General features: G+C 36.8%; 2 protein-coding genes across 3 annotated transcripts in view; one reads left to right on the top strand and one right to left on the bottom strand.

Annotated features, from left to right (window-relative positions):
• Positions 1-6,608, top strand: part of CLDN10 (claudin 10) — a 14,398-nt gene extending 7,790 nt beyond the window's left edge. The window contains exons 2-5 of the mRNA XM_085305964.1: positions 50-211; positions 358-439; positions 5,631-5,738; positions 6,469-6,608. Coding sequence (XP_085162090.1) covers positions 50-211; positions 358-439; positions 5,631-5,738; positions 6,469-6,583 — 467 coding nt within the window. The 3' untranslated portion in view covers positions 6,584-6,608. The remainder of the gene's footprint in view (positions 1-49; positions 212-357; positions 440-5,630; positions 5,739-6,468) is intronic.
• Positions 6,609-7,968: 1,360 nt separating this feature from the next.
• The window catches only part of DZIP1 (DAZ interacting zinc finger protein 1), a 37,506-nt gene continuing 21,017 nt past the window's right edge, over positions 7,969-24,457 (bottom strand). Inside the window, exons 11-19 of one of the 2 annotated variants that reach the window (XM_085305961.1) lie at positions 19,467-19,526; positions 16,266-16,411; positions 15,737-15,932; positions 15,212-15,341; positions 14,958-15,008; positions 13,817-14,019; positions 12,332-12,462; positions 9,415-9,586; positions 7,969-8,554 (exon numbers count right to left, since the gene is read on the bottom strand). In XM_085305961.1, coding sequence (XP_085162087.1) covers positions 8,472-8,554; positions 9,415-9,586; positions 12,332-12,462; positions 13,817-14,019; positions 14,958-15,008; positions 15,212-15,341; positions 15,737-15,932; positions 16,266-16,411; positions 19,467-19,526 — 1,172 coding nt within the window. In that variant the 3' untranslated portion in view covers positions 7,969-8,471. The remainder of the gene's footprint in view (positions 8,555-9,414; positions 9,587-12,331; positions 12,463-13,816; positions 14,020-14,957; positions 15,009-15,211; positions 15,342-15,736; positions 15,933-16,265; positions 16,412-19,466; positions 19,527-24,457) is intronic. The other variant, XM_085305962.1, reaches the window with a different exon arrangement.

The following is a 24,457-nucleotide window of genomic DNA, read 5'->3' on the forward strand; positions in this document are numbered from 1 at the left end:
ATCCAGCATGGTCCCTGCTCTAACTTTGCACTACACCTTGTGATTGCAGGTTACATCCAAGCCTGCAGAGGGCTGATGATCTCTGCTGTCTGCCTGGGCTTCTTTGGTGCTGTGTTTGGACTAGTTGGGATGAAGTGTACCAAAGTTGGAGGCTCCGATCAGACTAAAGCAAGAATAGCTTGCTTAGCCGGACTGATTTTCATACTTTCTGGTAAATATGACTTTATTTTTTTTTAAGTCTATTGATTCCTTTCCTCAGAAATCCATGCATGATACTGTGGCATGATTTCAGTGGCTTCAAGGTCAAGCCCAAAGCTCTTCTACCTATCCCACTGAAGAGTGTGTCTTCTTTTTCAGGGCTGTGCTCTATGACCAGTTGTTCCCTGTATGCAAACAAGATTACATCTGAGTTCTTTGATCCTACTTTTGTTGCACAAAAGTAAGTACTTTTCTGCTACCCACGAATCTTCCAAAGAAATAGACCTCAAGTTGCCTACTGCACACCAGAAGCCATTTATACAGAAAGTAGATCCTCCTACTGTTGGGCAAAACTGAAAAGTGGGCTGCAGTTTTGTTTAATCATATTATCCAGCTGTAGTAACCATGAGCTGAAATGTAATGAACGGATATATCTCTGTACAGTGCTTGGTTTGTAATCTTTGTGCCCAGGCTTATCATGACTTGATGGGATTCTGCAACACTTGCCATAGAGCAACTCTGCTTATCTTGGTTAAGTTTATCTTTATGTCAGAGATGCAGAAGAAGGGATATCAGAAGACACTCATTAGTCAGGTAATTTAGTGGAAGTCAAAAAATTGTTTCCTTATAAGCTTTGGAGAGGAGATGGTTTTCATAAAGCTGTTGAGCATTGCACAAATCTGAAGTGCTCTGGAGGAGAGTTTTCTGCAAGTTTTGCTTTTTTTTTCCCTGACAGATTTTCAAATCCAGATGCTAAAATTTGAATAGTAAACTTTATCATAATCCATGATCATACTGTCACTAAAATAAACGTTTATGTTGCTTTGACTATACATGTGATTATATTTTAGGGAGTGTGTGTTTACAGAATTGCAGGAGTCATATCAGAAATTATGAGCATCCCTTAAGAGTCCCTTTAAAATACTGGGCTATGTGAGCCCAAGACACCAGCCATTCAGAAACCAGCGTGTGGATTTTTGATTCACATCTTAGCCACCAAGTTTGAAAATGTTGGCCGTAAGTTATAGCGTCTTAGATTTTCTTGTGTTGGTTTCTTTTGTAGTGTAAATTTGCCTTTAAAGACAAGAATTTCAAAGATTTTTTTGTGGTGTTTCCAAGATGTATCATCAGGCATTGGGTGAAAATTTCCCTGAGCCCGAAGCTCTCAGAAGGGAACCCTGAGCCCGAAGCTCTCAGAAGGGAACCCTGAGCCCTTTCCTTTCTTCTTGGTAAAAGCAAAATAGTTTGGCTGAATAAATAGCATTAACTGGGTCTAAGTCTGTCACAGGACTGACACTACTTCTCTTTTCTTGAAAACAAGTTAATATTAGTTTCTTTCATTAGTCTGCTAGAGTTTCCGCTTGTTTCACACAAGGAAAACAGGATCCAAAGGCCACCAAAAGAAACAGGGATGTGTGCTACTGTGAAGAAAATGGAGACTGGCTATATAGCCGAAGTTAATTATTCATCAGGCTCGCTGTTCGTCGTGAGAAATGCCTCGGTTATTGCCAGAATCCCCTTTGCTGTACGGCATTCCTGCTCTGCTGTGAGAGAGCAGGCAGAGCTCGCAGCAGAGTTTGCCTGTGAGCAGATGAGAAATCCAGTTTAAAATATTAAAATAAAGGTAGTAAAACATCCGCTGCAGAAGAGGCCTTCTTCACRAAGAATGGACCTAGCACAACGGGAAGCGCACATGGTGGCGATGACAAAAATAAAGGCAGAGCGGAAAGCCCAAAGTTGTAATTTGAATTGTGCGTGAGGTAGCTGACGCGATGCTCTTGTGTCAGATTAAGATAGTGGTGGCATTTCACCGCTTTCTCTCTGAACCAGCATAAAATAAGCTGGAGAACTGATTTTGTGCTTTCTGCAAACTATATTTTGATATGCAATGCAGAAACTTTGAGTAGTGCTTTTGTGGTGTATCATGGAAATCTGGCATTGGCCATTAACTGAGAGGGGGTGCTGCTGTGGGATTCAGCCTTTCGCCCTCTGCTGCACTTTGCTCTCCTGAAGTTCTTCTGGTGGTGTCAAAAAGGGGCCTAAGACAGCGCTAGCTGACAAGGAGGGACACGAAATGGTTAGCCTGGCTTCAGCTGTCAGAATTTCACTCTGTTCTTCTGCATTTAGAAGAGGCACCCCAAAYACGGCTGGGTGCAGGAGGAATCAAAGCTGCCCAGAGCTGTTGTCCAGGAGACTTCTGGTATGAATTTATATCTTCAGCTGAGGAATGACAGGCATCTCCAGGACACCCTAAAAACAACCTGACTTAAAAAGAAATCTTAGGCTGAATTTTATGTTCTGATGGAATAGCTTGTGTTACCATTTTAAAACAGCTTCAAAGAGTGGCTTGGCCATGTGGACGCTTGGGCACTTGCAGCCGAGTTTCATTTTTCTTGAGACACCTCTAATAGAAGGAAAATCTGTGCTTCTCTCTGTTTTCCTGTTTTGCTAGAGCTGTCCCCAGAACTTCTGTTAGACAGTTATTTTGTTGCTTTGCTACTTTTAACAAAAACTAATCTTTATCCTTCTTATTTCCCCTGCTACAATCATGATTATTCGTGTTGATGACTGGAGATAGTTTATCCAAATAGTTGGATAAACTCTCCAAGCAGTTTATAGAGCGTTGTTTCTCTTCAGCCTTCTTTTCTGTGAATTGATCATGCACAGCTCACACAGGCCTTCTTTTTCAACTGTTTTATCAATTCTGACACTTATCCCTGTGCTTTTATTTTGCTTTTTTAATGCAGTGCTCAGGTTTCATTTTGGGCTGAGGGGCCTAAGTGGGAAGGAAAAGCAAAGAATATTAGCCTACTTCTTTGCATTGTCCCACTGTCACATAGTTTGAATCTATTTTTCATTTTCCAAGAATCATAAGAATTAGGCATTCAAAATATGTATTTTCGTGGGGTAGTTGTGTTGATTCATTGAGAAGTCAGGTCCTTTCTATATGTTCTGGAGTTGATCCAGTCGGCTAATGAAGCTTCAACTAGTTTGCTTGAAAGTTTGCTTCGCACTCTCAATGCACGTAACAGCTAGGCTATTTTTCTTCTATATATTGGTCTTAGACTTGCTTTGTTTCACTGAAGCCTCTCTGGATTACAGTAAAAAAATCTGCTGTTAGCCTACTCAGTCAGTGGATGGTGGCTTTCAGTTCCCCACTGTTGAATTCTGGTCTGCAGAAGTCACCACCTTTACCTCTTCCACAGTGGCTTGTTCCCCTCTGAACTGCCCTCAGCTTCTGAGCGACCTTTAATCAGGTGGATTTCACGGAGTGCAACCGGGGGATATGCAGCCRCAGAACGTGTTGTTACCGAGTTCTTACAAAAAAACAAAATTGTAAGAACTGAAAGCTGCTTCCTGGAAAGGTTTTCATGATTAAAAAAAGGGGGGAGGAAGGGAAAACAACAAATAYGGAAGTTTCTTCTAAAAAATAATACTATCTCAATTTTTTTTCCAGGAGCCACCAAAATATGTAATGTTTTTGAATGTGGTACGTAGTGGATTTTGGATGGAAGCTTAGGGTTGGCATCTTAAATACTGAAAAACTGGATTGGATAAAATCCAGGGAGCCATACACAGGCTGATAAGCAATTGAACATTAGAAGATTTCCGTATAAGCATTGGTATAAGTCAAAGGAGTCTTTATCTGTGCAAAGATGTTGAGGAAAGGCCAATTTGGCTAGCTCTGCAACGCATTAACTTAGCAAGGTGGCAGTTTCCTAAAAAGGGTCTAGATATGCAATCTGCTTATGCATATTATCATATCAAAAGTTGGTTAAAATGTGCAAACAACCCCAGGAACAAAGACCAGATGCCTTGTCTTCTGCTTCCTAACTCATAGGCAATAGTCAGGCAACCCCTTTCTATCCCAGTTTAGTCTTGATTTATTTTCTGTACAATGGAAGGGGAGGTGGCAACTGGTCTTCTTACATCTCTCACGTTAGCCGCTGGCAAAGYGTATTTTAAAAGCTGTTAGGTGGAATGTGAAAATGAGCTTGTGTTACCTGTACTCTTGGCAAATGGTCTGGCAGCCAAGTTGTTTAGAGCTGCAGCCTCGCTGAGTCTTCATCCAGCCCCGTCCTCCAGAAGCGCGGTGGTCTGTGCCGACACGTGTGCCGCAYGCGTGCTCTGGCCGGACCTGTCAGGACAGAGGGGTCCCCAGGCTCGGATTTGCCTCACGCAGTTGTACAYCAGAGCGAATCACCTTGCTCTGCCTTTACAGCTGGTGAGGAGGCACTTGGAGGGGGTGATTAAACACAAGTATTTTGGAAGTGAGCTTTGCGAGCAGGTGTTTATTCCTGGGTGTTGCCTGTAACGGCATCCGGGGTGATGAGCGCTCATGTAGGCATCTGCTCTTTAATCAGATAAAGCCCAGTCCTTGAATAGATAGAAAGTTGTTTAGTCTAATGAAAACTAAAGCACACAGTTAGAAATATGAAGATGGGGGATTAGAAACGAATCTTCGTGCGTTTGGCAGATTTTGAAGTCGAACAGCGGACTGTGTGCAGACTATCTCCAGGGTGACAGGCAGCTGAGCTACAGTTCCCAGCATTGTAATCACTGAGTCAAACCGAGAATTTTCCAGCTGCAAAGAAACAGTGGCTGSTGGAGGGTCTGGGTCCCGGCGGCAGAGGGGACCGTTGCTGGTGATCTGTAGCCGTGTCCCTGGGCTCGGAGCAAGGCCGTGTCTGCCAGCCTCAGTCCAGCTACAGCACTGGAGGCAGAAACTAATAGGTGCATGCATGTGCGCATGCACACACATCTCTCTGCGTGCRTGTATATGTGTATATATGCATGTATTTATTGATGTATATACACATGTATGTGCATATATGCATGTACATACACACACACACACACATATATATAAATACTTATATTTTTAAACACACACATTCAAAAATAATGCTTGAAATAGGCTGGATTGTGGATAGAAGTCCTGCAAACCAAAAGGGAGAAATAAGGAGAGTTGCAGGCAGCAGCTCTCATCACCGGCCAAAACAGCCTTAGAGCAGAGCTCACTGAAAGCCGCGGTCTACCTCGGGAGGGAGGGAAGCACTGGGGAACAGATCTGTAGTGATTCTGGGGCTCAAGCTGTGCACGGTACAAAGGCCAAAGAATCCCGTAACCGCTCAGTCAACGGATCTGGGAAGAGATCTGTAAAGAAAGGCACTCCTGCTAGCTTCGGAAGGATGTAAGCATTTCAGAACTGTACCAAAGGGACAAAATTTGCCTCCGGAGTAAAATCAAAATAATAAAAAGAATGTGCCAGAACTACTGTTTTTTTTTTTTTTTTTTTTTTTTTTTTTTACTGTGAATAATATATATATTAAGTACTGAAAGTTATTTAGGAAAAATGTAATTCAGTTGTTTTATTCTGAAAAAAAGTTAAATTCATTCTACTTTTACTAAACACATTTATTAACTTGTAGGTATGAATTAGGAGCAGCTTTGTTCATTGGCTGGGCTGGAGCTTCACTCTGCATAATTGGTGGCAGTATATTCTGCTTCTCAATAGCTGAAAACAGTAATACTCCAAGGTAATACACAAGCTGTATTTACTGAAAGAAATCAGTACTAGCACATTTCTGCCTGCTCTATGTATGCAGTTTGAGAACTTTTCCAAAACACTTTGCAATGAGGTGCAGAAAAGGATTGCATGGATTAAACAAAACAGTGGGATTTCAGAATAATTCTCTTTCTGTCATTAATGTAATTAAGAAAAGCTATTGACTCAGTACAAATATTTGTATTATATATACTTAATACATTTATTACAGCTGTAAAAATAATCCACTCCATGATGTAGGAAAAGTGGTCAGGTCACCTTAGAAATGGTGAGCGGAAGGCAAAACACTATTAAGGGACAAGTTTGATTAACCCTAGATCATCAGATGATGATCTGACAGAGCTGAGGGCTGGTGGTGGTGGCAGTGGGACCGCCAGCAGAGGAAGAGGGGTAATGAGGAAGAGGCACAACTAGGGTGAGTAACTATTAATCCAGGATCTGCCACAGCCTAAACATTTCATCTGACTGGGCCCTAATTTACTTGGCTGTGAACAAGGGCTGCGTGTTGATAYGGCAGTGAATTGCAAAGAAACATGGTGGAGAGGAAACTGAAACATCAAAATAGGAGATTGCCCAGCAAAGAAAGGTGCCCCCTTCCTCCAGCTTTAATGCCTATGAATTTCCTTTAGTTTTATATGATGATGCTTAGCTACAGAGCTGTTACCTATTTGTGTAAATGGGTGGTTCTCGTTTCTCTTCAGGATGGGGTACGCATATAATGGAGCCACATCTGTGATGTCTTCTCGTACAAAGGTCCACAACACTGTTCCAGACAAAACCCCACCAAAGCACTTTGACAAGAATGCTTATGTTTAATTGTACTGTTCCAATATCGAAACCTAGTTATAAAAATCAATTTTTATGTTTCATTCACAGAGTGATTTTTTTCCCTCCCCCCAAACCCAATGTAATTACCATTAAGATGATGAATTTTTAAATATTAACTTGCGGCTTTTTACCTATTGATGTAAATTTTGTAATACAGTATTTTAAGATTGACATTGGTATTGTAAAGTTTATACCTGCAAATCATGTGCTTATGTTGCTTTCTAGAAAAAAAATAAATAAGGTATTTACAGATGTGGTATGTCAATTGCTTGTCAGAATGGCACCAGACATGTATTTACTGTAGAGCATCCTTGCAACTGATTCTGAAATGTCCAGTACTGGACAAAACTGCTGTTATTTGTGCAGAGTCATATGTAAAATGTCTTAAAACTTAGAAGCAGCGACGTTACAATTTGATTTTCAGAGTCTAACTCCAGAGCCAGGCAATGACAGCCGAGAGGAATCAACAGGCTCTTAAGGTCTTATCATACTGCCACGAGTGCGAGGAAGCCTAAGTTAGTCAATTCAGTGCCCTAGGAAGAAGAGGAGGAAGAAGCTGGGGAAAGTAGAAAGCAGCATGGGATCTGGGGAGCCCAGAGCAGCACAGGACAGCCCCAAGCGTCTGGGTTAAGCAACAGAAGGGAAAAACCCTTGGCAATACCAGCTGGCCTGCTCTGCGAGTTGAACCTTTCAATCCTGAAAGGTTGACCAAATGAAAGCATGCAATGCTTAACAGCACTTTTTAGATAGTGTTTAATTAGTTACAACAGTTYAGAAATTCAGCTGGTACTTTTTATTTGCCTGGCTACAGAAATGTGATGTTTTTTGAATAAAATATTTGTACAATGATTCAAAAAACAAGAACAGAGATTATGAGTAACTACAAAATACTTTCTAGACTGAGACCCTAAAATTAGGCACAAAATCACGTTCTATCTTGACATTGGAAGAGATGAACCCCTGGAGTGTCGTTAAATTGGGAATTATTGGGAAAAAGGTATAAATATGAAGAATGATTAGCATTATTTATTTATGGCACAGTATGATAAAAGAATAATGCTTTGCATGATACCATCTAAAATACATCAGAAATACAAAACCATTCAAACTCTTTGTTTTTGTATTTCATCTAAGTTAAAACACCATTGTGCCTTTTATGAGAAGGCAGCCAGCATGGGCAAAATAAAAGTATGAAAGTACTAGCTCAGTGACTGGTCACTACTTTTCTTACCTCAGCTTGATGTTCTTATTTCTTTCCAGTTTCTGTAATTTTATGTTAACTTGCGTAAGACTCTGTTCTAAGAGAAAAAAAAAAGACTAACTCTCCAAAATTGAAGGTACTTAATAATAATTAATTTTATAACCAAGGCAAATTCCTGAATTTGATGTTTATTGTAAACCATGTTAGAAACGTAACACTTTTAATACATGGAAATACTTYTTAAAAAATGTTCACAATTTTATATAAAGCTTATGATAAAATACAAGAAAATATACATTTGAAAATCTTATAAAGTAATACTCTGCAGTAAATTCTGTTCATTGGTTAACAAGCTTTCTTACAAGACCTGTTTCAGTCTTGTAAACTCTAGAGTAAACATTAGTAAACATTAGAGGCAAACTCTTCACCCCAGTGAAATCAGAGATTTTTTGCCATTGACTTTGCCAGGACTAAGAATTAACTCTGAATTTCCACAGAATGATGGCAACTCTTGTTTCCAATTTAGGGTTGAAAGACAAGAAGGGCTCTATAAACAGTATTCCTGGCTACTATATAAACAATATGACAAATGAATATTAAACAATTTTGATGTCTTCAACTAAATTTCCAACCTCAACAGAATCCCAAAGTAGTGCCTCGTTAGAAATGTAACAGTTATATATCTGAAGAATCACTCCAATCTGTTACAGTGACTAAGCTGCTTTTTAATGTGCTTGTATTATCAGGTTCATGTAGGCCTGTTAAAATAACAAAAGAAATTATTAAAAATGATTAGTAGTATTTTGGAGTTATTTTTCTTTATATTGATCTATGACATAAAATCATGCACTATGTGAACAAACACCTGTGGACTTCAGGAAGTCCAGAATTTCAACCAGTGGGGAAACTACAAATGTTGGTAGTATGAAGGAAGTTTCTGTCACAGAATATAATGCACAATACAAGCAATCAGTGTCGATATTACTTTCCTTTTAAAAATGACCTTAATTATCTTTTCTATAAATATAATAAACACAGTTTTAACCTTATTATCTTGAAATGTTAGGGCTGGAAAATAATACAGAGTAATAATATAGAGTCCTTCACTATATAAATTTGAGGCTATTTCCTTACCAGTGATTCAGATATTTATCTCAGCCCCACAGGTCACTAGACATCATCTTCAACAAATCTAAGAGCTGATTATTATTTTCAAGCCAAGGTAATTTTCGTACCCCCCCCCCCCAACACACACACAAATTTGGAAAGGATGAAAAAAAATTTCCTAGTTGATTAATTTTTAAGAGGATAGTTGAAGCCTAATAGTACTGTATGTTTTAAAACCTCAAATCTAGAGTGTTTTGGTGTATTGTGTATTTACATACGTATGTGTGTGTGTTTTTACACACACACACACGTGTATACATGTAAATATAATTTTTATATACACACATACATACATACACGTATATATAAAATGTACAAACATGCAGCTTTTCTTCTCGTTCTTTTCTTGTAATTTAATGTATAGTATTTTAAAATGTGTTAAACACTACACAAGTTCTCCTCTATGGGTGTCAGATGCTTAAGACTTGTATTGTAAAACTGATTACGTTACCTTCCTCTTTTGGTACACTTGTCTTCGGAAGACCCCAAGCATGTACCACTGATGCAGCATTTGACTCAGTTTTTTGAACTGTCAGTGCCTTCTGACCTCTATCCACTTTCATCAATAAAAGGTCATCTTCTACAGATGATATATCCCAGTCATCTTCATCAACTTCTGTGAACTAACAGAAGAAAAAAAAAAAAGGCATTTTTCCTCTGTCTCTCCAAATTCTTCTGAGATCAGGTTCTTAAATAAACCCAACAATGTGAAACTGCTGAAGAAAAGTGCAGAAAAGTGGTGCATGGCCTTTATGAGGGCTGTGACCGTAGTTTTAACCTCCACATATTTCAAATACATAAATTATATTCACTCACTGCTACACTTACAAAACTAATTAAAAAAAAAAAAAAGAATCATTTCCATAACTGGCAGAAACCTGTGTTTTGTGGTATAACACGTCTAACTAAATAGGAGTCTTCTTTGTTGGGAAATTAGTTTTTCCAGTAAGATTGAAAATCTTTTAAATATTAGACTTTAAATATTACGTACATGAAAATAAAGATACTGTACATTATCATGCAAGGTGGCAGTTTGATTTGCTATGTAAGTTTTCTTTGTTTGCACTGCATAAATTTAACATTGCAATAAGGGCTTTTTGAATCTAAAATTAATTTATTCAAAAGGAAAATTAAAATATAAAATTTTAAAAAACCCTGATGCTCAAGTTAAAATATATTTTCCTCCTAAGACTCACTGTCAGCATGTACAAGCATGATTTTTTAAATTAAGCAGCAGATTGCAAAAYGACTTCACAATGTGAGAGCCAAGTGAAACAGATGAACCTGAAGGCTGTGAGTCCATGGCCATTCTTAACTCATCTGCCTGAGAACCCAGAGTCTTCACTCAGCTTTTCAGGGGGGCGGGGGGGGGAAAGAGCTACAGCATTTCCCATTTGTAGTTCAATGGAATCTAGCCGTTATTAGAGGACCTAACTGCTGAGAGAGAGAGATGTTTTCTGACAAAGTTAATACCTTATTTCCTGAAGTTTCTGAATATTACAATAAAACGTAGAATGTGCTTATCTTGCAGGAGATTTAAATGCTATTAGAGGAGAGATTTAAATGCTATTAGAAAACAATGATGTAAGTTATATACATACCAGAGAAGATTCCAAAAATATGAACAGGTAGTGGGTCCTGACGGAAGTGAATAGACTAATGCTGTGTGCTACCACATAATTCAATTTTTAACATTTGTAACTGTTGCTAACTGTTTTTCAAAAAGTGACAGATTTGCTCAGCGTGCTGTATTATTAACATACCAGGATTCAACATTTCATTACTTTAAATTATATACATTTGAAGGGTGTGGTCATGAGAGAAACATAGTCATATATATTCGGAAATGCTAGAGTAAGAGTTTCTTCAACTAGTCACACAATCCCAAATGATTTTTGATGTTCAAAATACAGAAAAAGTGTCAACTTTGAACAGAACTCTTCATGCATTTTGGATAAGTGCAAACACACAGCTTTACTCAAAACTGCTAGGCAGTTTTATTAACTCAAAGATTTACTCCTAAGACCATAACCCATAAAACAACTGGTATGTGTGAACTCAGGTAATAAGGCTATGATCAAGCTAAAATAACATATTCTCTAAAATGTTTCTAAATTTACTCTAACATATGTATCTTTTTACACTGTGATCATCTGTGATTTTGTATCATCTGAAATTGCAGAATGTTTGAAAGTAGCATTTGGACACAAAATTGCACTGTAATAGTCAAGTCTGATTTGATGGTTTTGTCTCTGGTATGATCTGCAGCTCCCACATAGTTAATGGAGAAGGTAGGTGCTGCCAGTGGTAAATAAAAACACAAAGGCTAAAAATTATTACCATACCACTACAGTTCAAGTTGATTAGGATTATCACCCCTTTATGGAAATTGTTATAGAGCTGTCACTATTTATGGGAGGAGGGATTCTTCACATAAAATTTCAGACTCTGATCATCTCAATTTCAGATTCAATTGTTAGTCAGGAACCGCTAAGGTATCAGTTTTACTTTGGATAACATGATTTTCAGTAATTATTATTTATTTATTTAAAAAAAAAGATTTTCATGAGTTGCAGAACTATTGTTTGACTGTCTACTTCAACAACAAATACTAAAACTGATGTAAATGAGCACTATCTGCTGCTGATTTCTGGTCTGGAGTAACTTTTGATCTAAAAAGTTGTTCAGGTAAATATCAATGTCCATCGAAGTGGCTCACCAATTATAAAACTCTAAAGTAAGGGGATAATGTGGACCTTAGGAAAGCCTGAGAAGAAGTAAAGAATATGCTCTGTTAGTATTCTGACTGTGAACACATGCCAAACTCAATGCACAGCCGTCACGGCTAGATTGGCTGTAATTTGGGGATAGTATATGATTTGTAAATAGATGAAGCTGAACAAAGACCATACCCAGAAACAGAATTTGTCTCCTTTTGAAAATGCATATAAAAGCTCCATATCAGATAAAGGTCTAGAAACAAAAACACTCTGAAATATGGATAAGCAAATTCCTTTTTTTGCCATCAGAAACAAAATTCTAGGAAAAGCAAATAAAGAAGGACTATATCTATACTGCTAAAATAAGAGGCAAAAGGATAGAAACTGTGCCCAAACTTCTGATTAGTTGTAGTGGTCCAAACAGTCATGGTATAAGCTAACCAACAGTGTGGATGAAAAAAATCACGTCACAGCACATTCCTAAGACTTATATATAACAGTGCAGATGTACCCCAAAAGACTATTTAGCTATAATTTTAAAACTTTCTTTGAAAAGACAGTTCTTCAAAAGGGTCTCAGCATGAAATAAAATATAACAGAAATATATCCAGTTTAATTACTTAATGAAATGACTATGATAAGCAATACCTTCAGTTCTTGCACCTCTTCTTTCTTAACAGATGCCTGTGCAACATTAATCCCTCCAGCTGGTTTATTCTTATTTCCATGGTTAGAAAGACTCTTTCCAACTTGTTCAGGCATTTTTTGAATAACTGTTCCTGAAAGTTTATAAAAAATTATATTGACAGTCTTCATTCACAAGTAAGTCATGAAAAGGTATCTTTCTGCGACAACAATCACTTGAGAGAAACAATTAAAAATATATATCTATGTTTTTCTCTCAGACTACAGAAAATATTATGCTTTTAAACCAATAACTCAATTCAAATCTGTAATTAAAATGATGTTAAATTCTATGTGTATTTCTTTTAATCACTTGGATACAAAATATGCTCGGTTTAAATGTATTTTTCCTTCATCAGCCTGCAAATTCAGCAGGTAAAATAAACTTTACAAAGTTAAATACTTCCCTACAACAAATTCTGCTAGTCACATGATGCTCAGTGATCTCACTGTCATCTTGTGGCTGCCTATGGCACTATTCATGTACTAGGATTGGATCGGTCAGTTAAAAATTGAATTCTTTAACTGGAATTCAGGAAACATTTCTGTTTAAGGCTGACAGAAGTCCTAGAGACCAGCTTCCTACTCCTTAGCAGGGTTGACTATGAAAAAAAAAAAAAAAAAAAAAAAAAAAAAAAAAAAAAAAAAGGGAAAAAAAATATTTTTGCCAATTATGTCTAAAATACACAAAATAAAAACGTAATAAAAATCAAAAAGATGAAAGTTTTCCATTTATTTAAAAAAGTATTTCCTTTAACGTTTGGCAGTTATCCACAAGTGAGACAAGAATTCTAATTTAAACATTACAAACACATATGTTCTTAAAGTAAAGAACATAYGTAACTGCAGCTTTTTGTTTTGTTTGGGTTTTCCATCTACCTTACAGAACAACTTTTTTTTTCCCCCATAATCTTTTTACATGTTTCAAGCAGCTTTGTTTTTAGGTAGCTGCAGGTCTGGAGTTTTAGATTATTAACTTCTTGGAGCAGATGATCTGGCCTGGTTGAAGGTACTTCAGGGCAACAGCAATTATGAAAATAGGAGTAGATATTTAGGTGCCTACATATCACTTCCAAAATTCATTTTGAATATATAATCTGAAACACAAATCTTTCACAAAATAAGTAAAATGCTGAGAAAAACTGCTTTAGATTGAAGTCTCTCTGAGGCAGAGATTATCTCTTTTTCTGCATTTATATAAAACAGCATGATATTGGTCTAACCCTAACTGCTATCTCTAATGACTACAAAATATAAATACGTTAGCGAAAGAACAAAGTAAGTGCACAGATACACTCAAAAGCGTAAGTGTMAAGTAAGGCACATGCACTCAAAACTTGACAGTCTGGCTTCAGTATGTGTTCGAAGACAGAAATAGTATCAAGAAATTCAAAATCATGCATAGCTGTTATGATATATTTTTGTTCTACGAAAGCAGTGAAGAAAAACCTTTTGAAGTTTTGGCAGGTGTTTCAGTTTCCTCTATTTCACTTTCTTCCGTCGCATCCATATCACTTTTGCTAGAAGCCATCCGAAAAGCACTGACATTGTTGCTTGACATTTTTGACTGTTTTTGCAGTAATTCTGGTGATATGTAAGCCTGCTTAATATCATCACCATCCACTTCTTCCTCTGAACTGAATGGTGGAGTTCTAAGCCAAAACACATAAAACCTGAGAACTTACCAGGTTTCAGTGACTGCACTGATACACACATACTTAAGCTTCATTGTAGTTTCCTTTCCAGTAACATGTGCATTTTTCTTATTTGAAAAAACAGCAACTTCCATAAGCTCTCAGTATACGTAAAACTATTTAAAAGAAGTCACATTACTAAGTAAACTGAAATAGTTACACAAAATGGTTTCTTATACAGGCATGATTATCTCTGTCAAGGCAACTGTCTTTACAATACCAACACCCCAGCTATATAGCAAGTTTTGCCAGGCAAACAAAGATATGCTTTCATGGTTCAGCAGGGAGAGCAAAGTTCAGGACCAAGAACTTTCCACTACAAAAAGTCTATTCTGATATTCTGTTAGATAAAATAATTTAGGAATTTTTCAATGTGGTTTCCTAAGTTACCATAACTGCTGAGTAGGTCATTAGATGTAACAATCGGACTCAAGCTATTTCTGTCCTGACAATTTTGAAATTGTATCTTGAATGGTATCCAGAAAAAGGGGGGAAAAAAAAACATAGTGCCAAAAATTACAAAGTAGTATATCTGATGTGACTGGACTCTGGAATATTGTGTTAATTCTAGTTATAGTAAGACAATTATCCTGTGAAAAATAGGTCAAAGTCTTCAAACACTTTTAATTGACTCAGACAAAGCATGTGGGAGAGACTATAAGTAGCGATACTACCTGATTTTGTCCCTGTCTGGTTCACAAGAATGTATCTGTTGAAATGAGTATGTGTTATCTTTCAGGGATTATAATAGACTCACATGGAATAGTATTTTAAAACAAAATATGAAATATACAGAAAGTGTTTATAATTTAAACTATTTTTTTTAATGTTGCAAGCATATCAATATCCAATCACCAAAAATGATTTCTTCTAGACCATAAAGGAACAAAACATACGTGATACTAGATGTCTTTCTGGAAACTCCATCTCCAAAAAGCTTCCTGGATCTAAAAACAGTAAGACAAGAGATTGGTAGTCAACTACATAAGCAGCAAGTTTATAAAGAAGTAGTGTGAATTTTTTGCTCAATTCTTATATTAGCAGGAAATATTCACATCAGTTCCCTTTTTCATGATAAGGCAAGAGAAGAAAAACAAATCCATAAGATGTTACCTGTTGCAGGAATACTAGGAGAAATAGTATCTCTTACTTTGGTGTAGATGTATTCTCAGGAATGGTTGTTCTTTGTCCACCTGGGCGGACAGCTGTTGAAGACCGTTTTACTGTTTTTTGTGGTATTGCAGATGAAGAAATTCTCAATTGACTGAACTTTTGTTTATCTACAAGAGAAGTTATCTGCCTCAGTATTAGAAAAAATGATTGGTATCTTTTATATTAGAATCTGATTTCTTTCTAAAATGAAAGATGTCACTGCTGCAGATTATAGTGTTAAAAAAAAGAAGGAAAAAAGGTAATTTTTTCATCATAGTAGTTCAAAGCAACTGTGGATCTTGCCAATTATAAGAGCCAACATTCTGCAGTTAAACAAAACATCAAGAAATCTTTAAAGAAAATAGTTTGGTTGGTCAGAACTATAAAGAATATTTATGTGAAAAAATACGAAAGCAGCTACCCAGAAATATATCTAAAAATTTGTTAAGTGTGATAGCTACATCACAGACTTACAAAGGGTTTAAAAAACCCTGAGAACTAAAAATTAATTATTTTTTTTAACCTTCTGAAGGAAGATGAGGACAGGAAACAAATCTATTACAAGATGATGATTTCTCTTCAATCCTAAAGCTGACTTGGCGTTCAAGATGCTCTCGAATTCGTTGAATGTCAGGCTCTTGCTTCTGTTTGTGTTCTCTAGCAGATTCAATTGCATGTAAAATTCTATTTAAGCGATCATTTGGGATACCACGAACACCCTAAAGAAACAAATTGTGTGGTAAGCAAAGGGGTTAATATAGGTGGGATTTGTATTCTACAAACAAATACGCTCTTACAGTAACCACAARAATTCAATTAGAAAGCTCATGACAAAATCACACAAGCTGATAACACTGCTCCTAGGTTAAGCCATATCCTCCACTGCAGTAATTTGATGGAAAACCTCTCAGGTTAGAATTCCACTGATTTGTAGTGGCTGGAAACTTAAATCTGGATTTTCTAGCTTGAGGAGTGCAGTACAGAAATGAAAGAGAACAGCAACAAAGCGAGGCAAAAATTCCCCTCTTCTGAATAATTCAAAATAAACTTACTGCTTTAATTCCCAAGGATTCCAGCTTCTCCTCCAGGGCTTGCTCTAAAACAACTCGCAACTCTTTAGTTAAAGATGGATCAGTCTTCAAAGCATTTATTAAATGCTGGTTACTTCTACCTGTCTTATGATCACCTTTCTCAATTTCTGAAACAAGAATGGAAGATTACTTTTAAAATACATTTGAAAAATCCACAGTACGTGAGACTGCATTGAAACATGCAATTCTTAGAAACACCATAGACATATGTGTGTACTTTTTGTCTATCCAGAGTTGTATTCTTTTTAAAATCTGGGGTCAGTTTAGAAAAGTCAGCTTACTTAGAATCTCTAATTCAGCACCTAGTACTCACCATCATAAGTGACTTTTTCTTGTTACAGAATCATTGTAAAGATATACACCTGAATATTTAACAACAAAGATCTACTTTTAGAACTGTACTTTGGAACTTCTGATAAAGAAAGACTATCTTCGATAATAAAATTCTCTAAAAGTAGTATTTCAAATCAAAGCTAAATTCTAGTAGAAATTAAACATGAATACAACAGACTTGTTCCCCAAATTGCCTCAATACAATGTTCTCTAATGAAAATGCCTATTGAGATCAAGTCTTCAGAAAGTTATATAATATTTTCAAAAATGTTAGTAGGACAAATCCTTACTTGGAGGCAGATAATTTCACAGAATATACATGACTGATACTACTTATCTTTAAAACTCTTCCAAATACAAAGTTCAGGGTCATGTTTTCGTCTATGCAGGTCCATGCATACTTAAAAGCAGAGGAGGAAGTTTCTATCTCTTTCACTTTTATTTTTTATTTATTTTTTTTTTAAGTTTCAATAAGGACATGACCTCTTACACAAGAAATAATCATCTAGACAGATCCTTACACCTAAATTAAAGATTCACCTCTAAGTAAGGCCTAAATAATGTACAGTCATACAGAGGAGTAAGGAAGCAAAACACTGTCACTTGGAACCTGCCTGGAAAGAGTCTCTGGCAAGATGGCAACATTACTGGATACGTCTTATACCAACTGAACCCAGAACCTCTGGGACCATGGTAACCGCTTCTGTTCTGTAGTGGTCAGCAAAGGCTTTAAATCATACATAGAGAGACATGCAATATCCCAGCATGCATACTATAAACCACGCTCCCACCTTTCCCCCCAACATAAAGGTCAGGAGCTTATCTCTTTCAAACATGCCCTACAGAGTAGCAGAGTTGTTTGCCACCCCACAGATAAAGAAACAACTGAAGGAATAATTCTATATTGTGACTTTCAAATGTTTTCTTTCAAAACAAATGTGCCATTTTCCCCGTTTTTAAACAATGATTACTTTAAAAGCAGTGCCATTTAATTTACTGAAAAGAAAAAAGATGACCCAGAAAAGGTTTGAAATACATAAAGGACATCTACATTGTTTTCAAGATGTGGCTCTTGCGGGATCCTGGAAAGAACTGTAGGAAATGAAAACTGAAAGAGTCCAGCTATGGTGTTAAGAGATATGGACTTGATGAAGATAGTATTTGCCTGAAACTTTATCTGGCTTTGGAAACTGTGTGGGCAACTCATTTCGTGACAGAGGCGGGATTAAAAGTGACTTAGCTGGAGCGATGAGTCCTGGAAGAGGCAGACTACTGGAAGGTATGGAGCAGCAGAGGTATAATCTATGAAGCTATCCCCAATCACAGAGGTGCATTAGGCAGTATGAAATCCTCCCAAAGAGCCCAATCTGAGACATCTTGTTTTTCACGGAAAGCTCCAAAGAGCTTTCTGAAAATCCTGTTCCTTTCATACATTAAGCCTTGCAATAAAACAGATCCATCTAAAATCACTGTTCAGTTCATAATTACTACATACTTATATGGATAACAAGGCTACTCAGCATTATCCTAATTAATGATAATATTAATTCCTGCTAATTAACTTAAGCCAAATCCTCTTTGCAGGACAGTCCTATGTACAGAACTGTTTTCTTACTAATTTCTCTTTAAAAAAAAAAATAGATTTTTCATCTTTGGAGACCTTGAGTTTGGTCCACTGTCTCAGTTTCTACATAAGCTTATGAAATATTCTGCCAAATCAAGAATTTTCACACTCTCCCTTACAAATGGCTGTCACTGAAAACAAAAACATCTTGGTCTATCTTTTCAGACTGCATTCTTTCTTTCTGTTGTACTGCAGGGCATGCCCTTAGGCATAGCATAAGAATCAAAGACAATCCATCAAGAAAGAACATAGCAAGCAAGAGAAATATCAGAAAGAACGACAAAAATGTGAACAGTCCTTATTTCAGATTGTATAGTCACCGGATTTTCCCTGGGAAAATTTCTCCTGTAAATACAGATGTCTTCAAATGACACTTTTGTTTTCAAAACAGCAGCATCATTATTTCTTCAATATTTAAACTCGCTGGCTATAAGGTTTGAGAAGGATTTTTATTTCTACATATATCTCTACATAGCTCATTATGGTATTCAGATTTTTGGCGTTTTATCTAAAATATTAGCTTTTAGTTGCTTCGAAGAGAAGAATATCATTCGACATTAACCAAYACTTTTTGTTCTGTCACTGTAAATACGGCCTTGTCCAAGTTTTCCACAGATGAAGCAGAGGAACAGCTGCAAACGCTGGGTTACAGAATTCCATTCAGAATTGCACAACTCTGGCTAAAGTTACGGCTGCTTCGAGGTAGTCACAACTTAGATTACTTGTAAAAGTACCTTTGATGCATCTACTGAAGTAGACAATTGGACAGCTTTGAGCCCCACTTCACCATAAACTTCCTTCCCCTACCAGAACTCTTTACCCTCTTATGCTGAGTTTGAAAAAGAAGTGAGCATACACGGCAAAAGCACCACCACCACTAGATTACACCATAGAATTTCCTACTAAGGGGGTATTCTCCATCAATTATTTTTGTTCTGCTTATCTGAAGGGCCTTTACACATTCATAATATGCTTGCTTAATTTTTTTTCATATTTCCATAAAAATATTTAACTTGGATAGGGAAATCATAGTATTTACAAGCACCAATAACAAACTGTAAATTAACATATATAAGGACTTTTCTTACCCAAATCAGATAAGCATACTCAAACACAGTGAAAAATAAGGTAGACATCAAACAATATTTACACTTTTATTTTCAATAAAAACATGCCACTACATTTTGATCTGAATCAACCATTACCTTTTTCCTCTTCTGAAAGCTCCTCTATGGGCTCCAGCATATGTACCAAGGGTGCCTGCTCTAATAACGAGGAAGAACAGGAACACCAGACAAACAGGACAGAAGAAGGTCAAGGTCCAGAGTGGGAAATTTGAGCAAAATAACACACTGATGTCAGTCCTCCTGGTTGCTGACATCCTGCTTAACAATCACAAACCCAATGCACATGACTTCACTGTCGTAAGTACTACCTTGGTGGAAAACTTTTCTAGGGGAGACCCTAATATCACTTTGGGAGTGATTCAGGCACCTAAACACGGGTGTCTAGTATCATCTGAGATATAGCAGAGTGTTTAAGTCATCTGCACAAGGCTGGCTRATAAGATACAGAACCTATAGAAAACCTATGACCTTCTGGAATAGCACCCAGAGGCTAGGTGGGATATTTTTAGTCATCTAAGATGACAAGGCCACCTCAGATTAAGTAAATGAACATTGTCATTCAATTCTTATAAAATGTAATTTAACTTTAAAATGTGTTTTTAAGATATTGTTTATGTGCAATTTGATATTAGAAGTTTGCAAAAGCCAAATGGATGGATATAATATAACGGATAGAATTCTTGAGAAATAAAAAATACGAGTTAAATTATGAATTTAGAGAATTATTAAGTAGAAAGTCCATATGTGTAAGACAGAGAGAAAGCCTATCAATTTATAGGAAGTAAAGAGTTAAATTTTTTTTCCAATAAGATCAATTTAAAAAATCTTCAGTGACTCCACTATAGTGAATTTCAATATTGTCACGTGTTTTAAAAAGATCTTGAAATGTCTTCTGTTGAAAAGAACTTTCTAAGCACACTGGAATTATTATTCTATAAGCCATCAGGCACAACTGGTTTTATACAAATGAAGTCAGAGTACAATTTCTTTACAATTTTATAGACTAGAAAACCAGATGTAAGAGGAGATGAATGATAATGCTTTTATGTAGATTAATAAAAATGAAGGTTTTAAATGTTAATATTCACTTTGCATAAATGAATTTATTTCAATGAAAATTAGAACCTGAGTTTTTTTCGAGGGTTTATGACAAAAACAGAAGAATGTACAAATGCTACCTTCATCATTCAACTACTGGCAGTGTATAGAAAAACAATTTATTGGCTAGTACTTTAAAAAGTTCTATTAGTCAGACTTGCACGTCTGCCCCAGCCTTCATAAAAATCCTATGGCACTACAAATGATTGTTATATTCTATTGGTGGAAGAAGTGACAGTGGCAGTACAGTAAATACGCCCGCTCTTCAGTGCTTTTTGTACGATATGGTACAAATATGGATGCATTGTGGTGGGTTAGAGTGAAATGAGCACCTGGAGCTAAGTAACATTTACTGTCACACCTCTAATATTCCCAATGTGAAGGGACTAAAGTTTATTGTAAAAGCTTCAATATAGTAACTGCTCTCTCCGTGCCTTCCATGCTTGCACTTACATCCATCCTCTGACCTGCTTTTTCAGGCAGGTTACAAGATTTAAGAWTTTTTCCTATATAATTTGCACTAAACTCAAGTTTGGAAAAAAAAAAAAAAAAAGCTTCTTGTATCATCAAAAGATTCTAACAAGATGTAAAAATCAGTATATTTTATGGCAACTCTTAAAAAAACTCTGAGAGACTGACTGACATATGGCCTTCTAGTCTTTCAGTCACTAAGGCAGTAAATAAAACAGCTGCCAGAGCACTCCTGGGTACTGGAATATGATCTCCGCACTGTGAACTCCTAAAGCTGTTCTGGACATGCTGTTGTCCTGTGACAACTAACATTCTCCCGGGCAATAAACAGGCACAGTTTGGGAACATTCCCAAAAGACTACATCCAGCCTGTTTTGAAGAACAGAGCTTCTAGCGCAGATGAGGATGTTCCTGGGGAAATTTAATTTAGTTGAATGAGCATAGCCTCAGAGTTTGTTGGCTGGAACTGCTACAGAGTTAGTCAGTTACTGTGTAATTGGATTTAATCGATATACATTCTACCTGTACCTGACTCAGATCAAAAGCAGCTGACTCATCTCAGCACAAGCTCTTGACAGGTAGCTTAATGGTAACAGGAAAAGCCCAGTCCCCAGAATTCAGACCTGAAAACAGTCTGCTGATGTCAGAAAGGTAAGTGTTTCTCTTCCTCAGTATACTAGAAACAGAGGAATTTAAAATCAGTAAAAGAAGAGTTACAGTAGCAAAAGCTGAAAATGTACTATCGCTGYGTATAATATCATTGCTCACTGCCTGATGACAGACAAGATCAAATCCTGAGACATGGGGGAGTGGAACATCTAGAAGCACCAATTATGCCAATGCAAGTAGGCCTTTTCTTTCTTCCTACTGTGCACATATATTAAGAGAAATTTATTAACTGTCGGTTTGGAATCCAATGTAAGAAAAAGCAGCTTGGTTCACCACTCCACTGTAATATAGATGGATGGGGAGATAAGCTCCTTAGGAGCGTCTCGCTTTTTTTGTCAGTGACCTGCTTCTTCTGGCTACCTCTTACAAGTGACCAGATCTCTTTGTTCTTGGCTTAGTGCACTTATCCATCCTTGAAATCAGCAGCATTTATAGATAACATTTTAATATTAACGAACTTATTTTTAGGAATCATTTAAATACAACTATCGACATCTGCCTTTCTGTCAATTACCTGCTCTAAATCTAGTTTGGGTGACCCTGGCAGACTCTGCTCTACATTAGCATCTTCAACATCAGACCTTGTGGTCCAGAATCTTACTCCTTGCTTTAGTCCTAGCCTGAATGTCAAACTAGACAAACAATTACCTTCCTTTCTGGACTCACACCTACATCTGAATCATTTGCTCCAAGATGGTTCCTTGCTCCAGATGAACACATCTAATGAGCACCCTAGATGTTTCCTTGCCTTACTGGAAATGGACTTCATGAAGCTGAGGCAAGGAAGGAGGTAGGATATGTTGCACAGATCAGCTACTTTGGACTATCAGGGAACTAGAGAGAACAGAGATTACATCTGTCTTGTAATTCAAATTAAATCTCATTTATACTTTATTCCCTGACTCTGATCTCCATTCCTTTCCTGGCTATAAAATCATGATAAATACCAACCTCAAACTTATTCAGGCAGGCCCTGCTGGCTTAATTGATCCTTAACTCAACTATAACTCTCCTTTGCCAATCAATATCTGCCTAAACCTAATTCCAACCCAAACTTACTGATTCCTGTAAAACCAATACGGTAACAATAACAATACAGAAAACAATACAATTCAGCAATAGCTAGATGTCTCCTGGTAAAACTGACCTTTCCGTAAACCAGCTTCTGCTGGTCTGAACTATATTAACTTCTAACCTAATTTTATTTGGTCCTCCACAACAGTCCCACATCTCACTCTAGCCAAATGGCTCGTGATGCTACCACTGCTAAACCCTATACCAAGCCCAACGGCAAATTCTAGAGCCCTCACTGTGTGTCTTCAGCCAGCCTCAGTCCTAAAACTAATTCCAGCTTTATCTTTACAAGAACTATTCCTGTCAGCTTCAGACTTAAACCKAGCTCAATGGTAGCTGCTGGCACAGTCTTAATGAAGGCTGGTGGATACCATCATATTCATATGATGTATGAATTCATATGATGTATGATTCAACTGGCTGCTGCTACCCTGAATCCAGTCATATTAAYACTAGGCCTAGCTAAGCCCAGCAACCTGAGGACGACCTTCACAACGATGTAGCTGTTTTTTTTCCAAATCCTCCAGAATACGTCTCTGCCAGCTAACACCTGTGGTCAGATAGATAAGACATACCAAAAGTACAGGTTGCCTTAATTTCTTCAGTGGGTAATTATACTGCTTTAAAAAATGCCCCTAGCATAATTTGCTAAATCATTAAATAGCTGTTTTAAATGGTATCTGAAGATAATTTCCTTGCAGGTGGAATAGGAAAATATATTTAATAAATTCAGGTTATGTATATTTCAAACATACTATGTATTACTAGCCTTTCTTATCTAGAACTGTATTTTTTTTTAAAAAAAAAAACTAATATAGTGACAGTACTATTAGAAAAGCAGTCTCTTGACCAATATGTGAAGCAGAAATCCTGTCTATTTACCATTAAATATAAAATGCCTTCAGCCTGAACAGAAATGTTACAATTATCTCTAGTGCAGTAGTGCCTAAAGCAAGCATTTTGCACTTGCAATATGGAAACTAAGATAAAATTAAAGATTTGTTTGTTGTAATTTGCTGCTCTTCATAAGGATGTAAGAAATGTAAGCCATGGTAATAAACACAATCTACTTCTTTAAGTTTCTTCTGATTTACACTCAGATTTCACATCCAAAGAGCTGCCAGACTTAATTTGTGATACTCATCATTTCGACTGTAATTTTTGAATCAATGGGCTTCATACACTTTCCTTCTAACTAATCAACAGAAAGCTGTATCTTGCACATAAGCAGCCTAAATATATGTTTCTAATAACATTAATTTTTAAACCAGTATCCTTAAATATGACAAATTTTAGACACTTTCCTGAGRCATCTAAGTTAGGAGCCTAGTCATCTCAGATTCCTTCCACAGTCAATGAAAAGACACAGGCAACTTCGGGGAGAAATCTAGATCTTAGTTGAGCTGAACCAAAATCCAAAGGTGCCCCTTTCCTCCATTAACTGTCCTGGAAGACTGCTATGACTGGATTTTCCTCAGATGCTTCAGTTAAGTCGCCAATGATAGCTCAGTTTTAGTCCACAGCAAGTTTGAAGACAGAGTTTTATGTTTCAATGCCCAATTTCATTARTATCTTTGCCTTTTAACTACTGTCTTCAATTCTACCTAATGCTATCAATCTAAGAAAGATTAAAAATTGAGCAAGTATCAGTATTTCAAGAATGATACAAGAGCCTAAGACCATTTAAAAAATTGTAATTCATCTRTAGCCTTTTTATGAGACTGAGGTCATCTTTGAAAATAAGTCTTAAGTTATAT

Source organism: Rhea americana, unplaced genomic scaffold (assembly GCF_003343005.1).
Source record: "Rhea americana isolate MKP2758 unplaced genomic scaffold, rheAme1 scaffold_23, whole genome shotgun sequence".
Lineage (NCBI taxonomy): Eukaryota > Metazoa > Chordata > Aves > Rheiformes > Rheidae > Rhea > Rhea americana.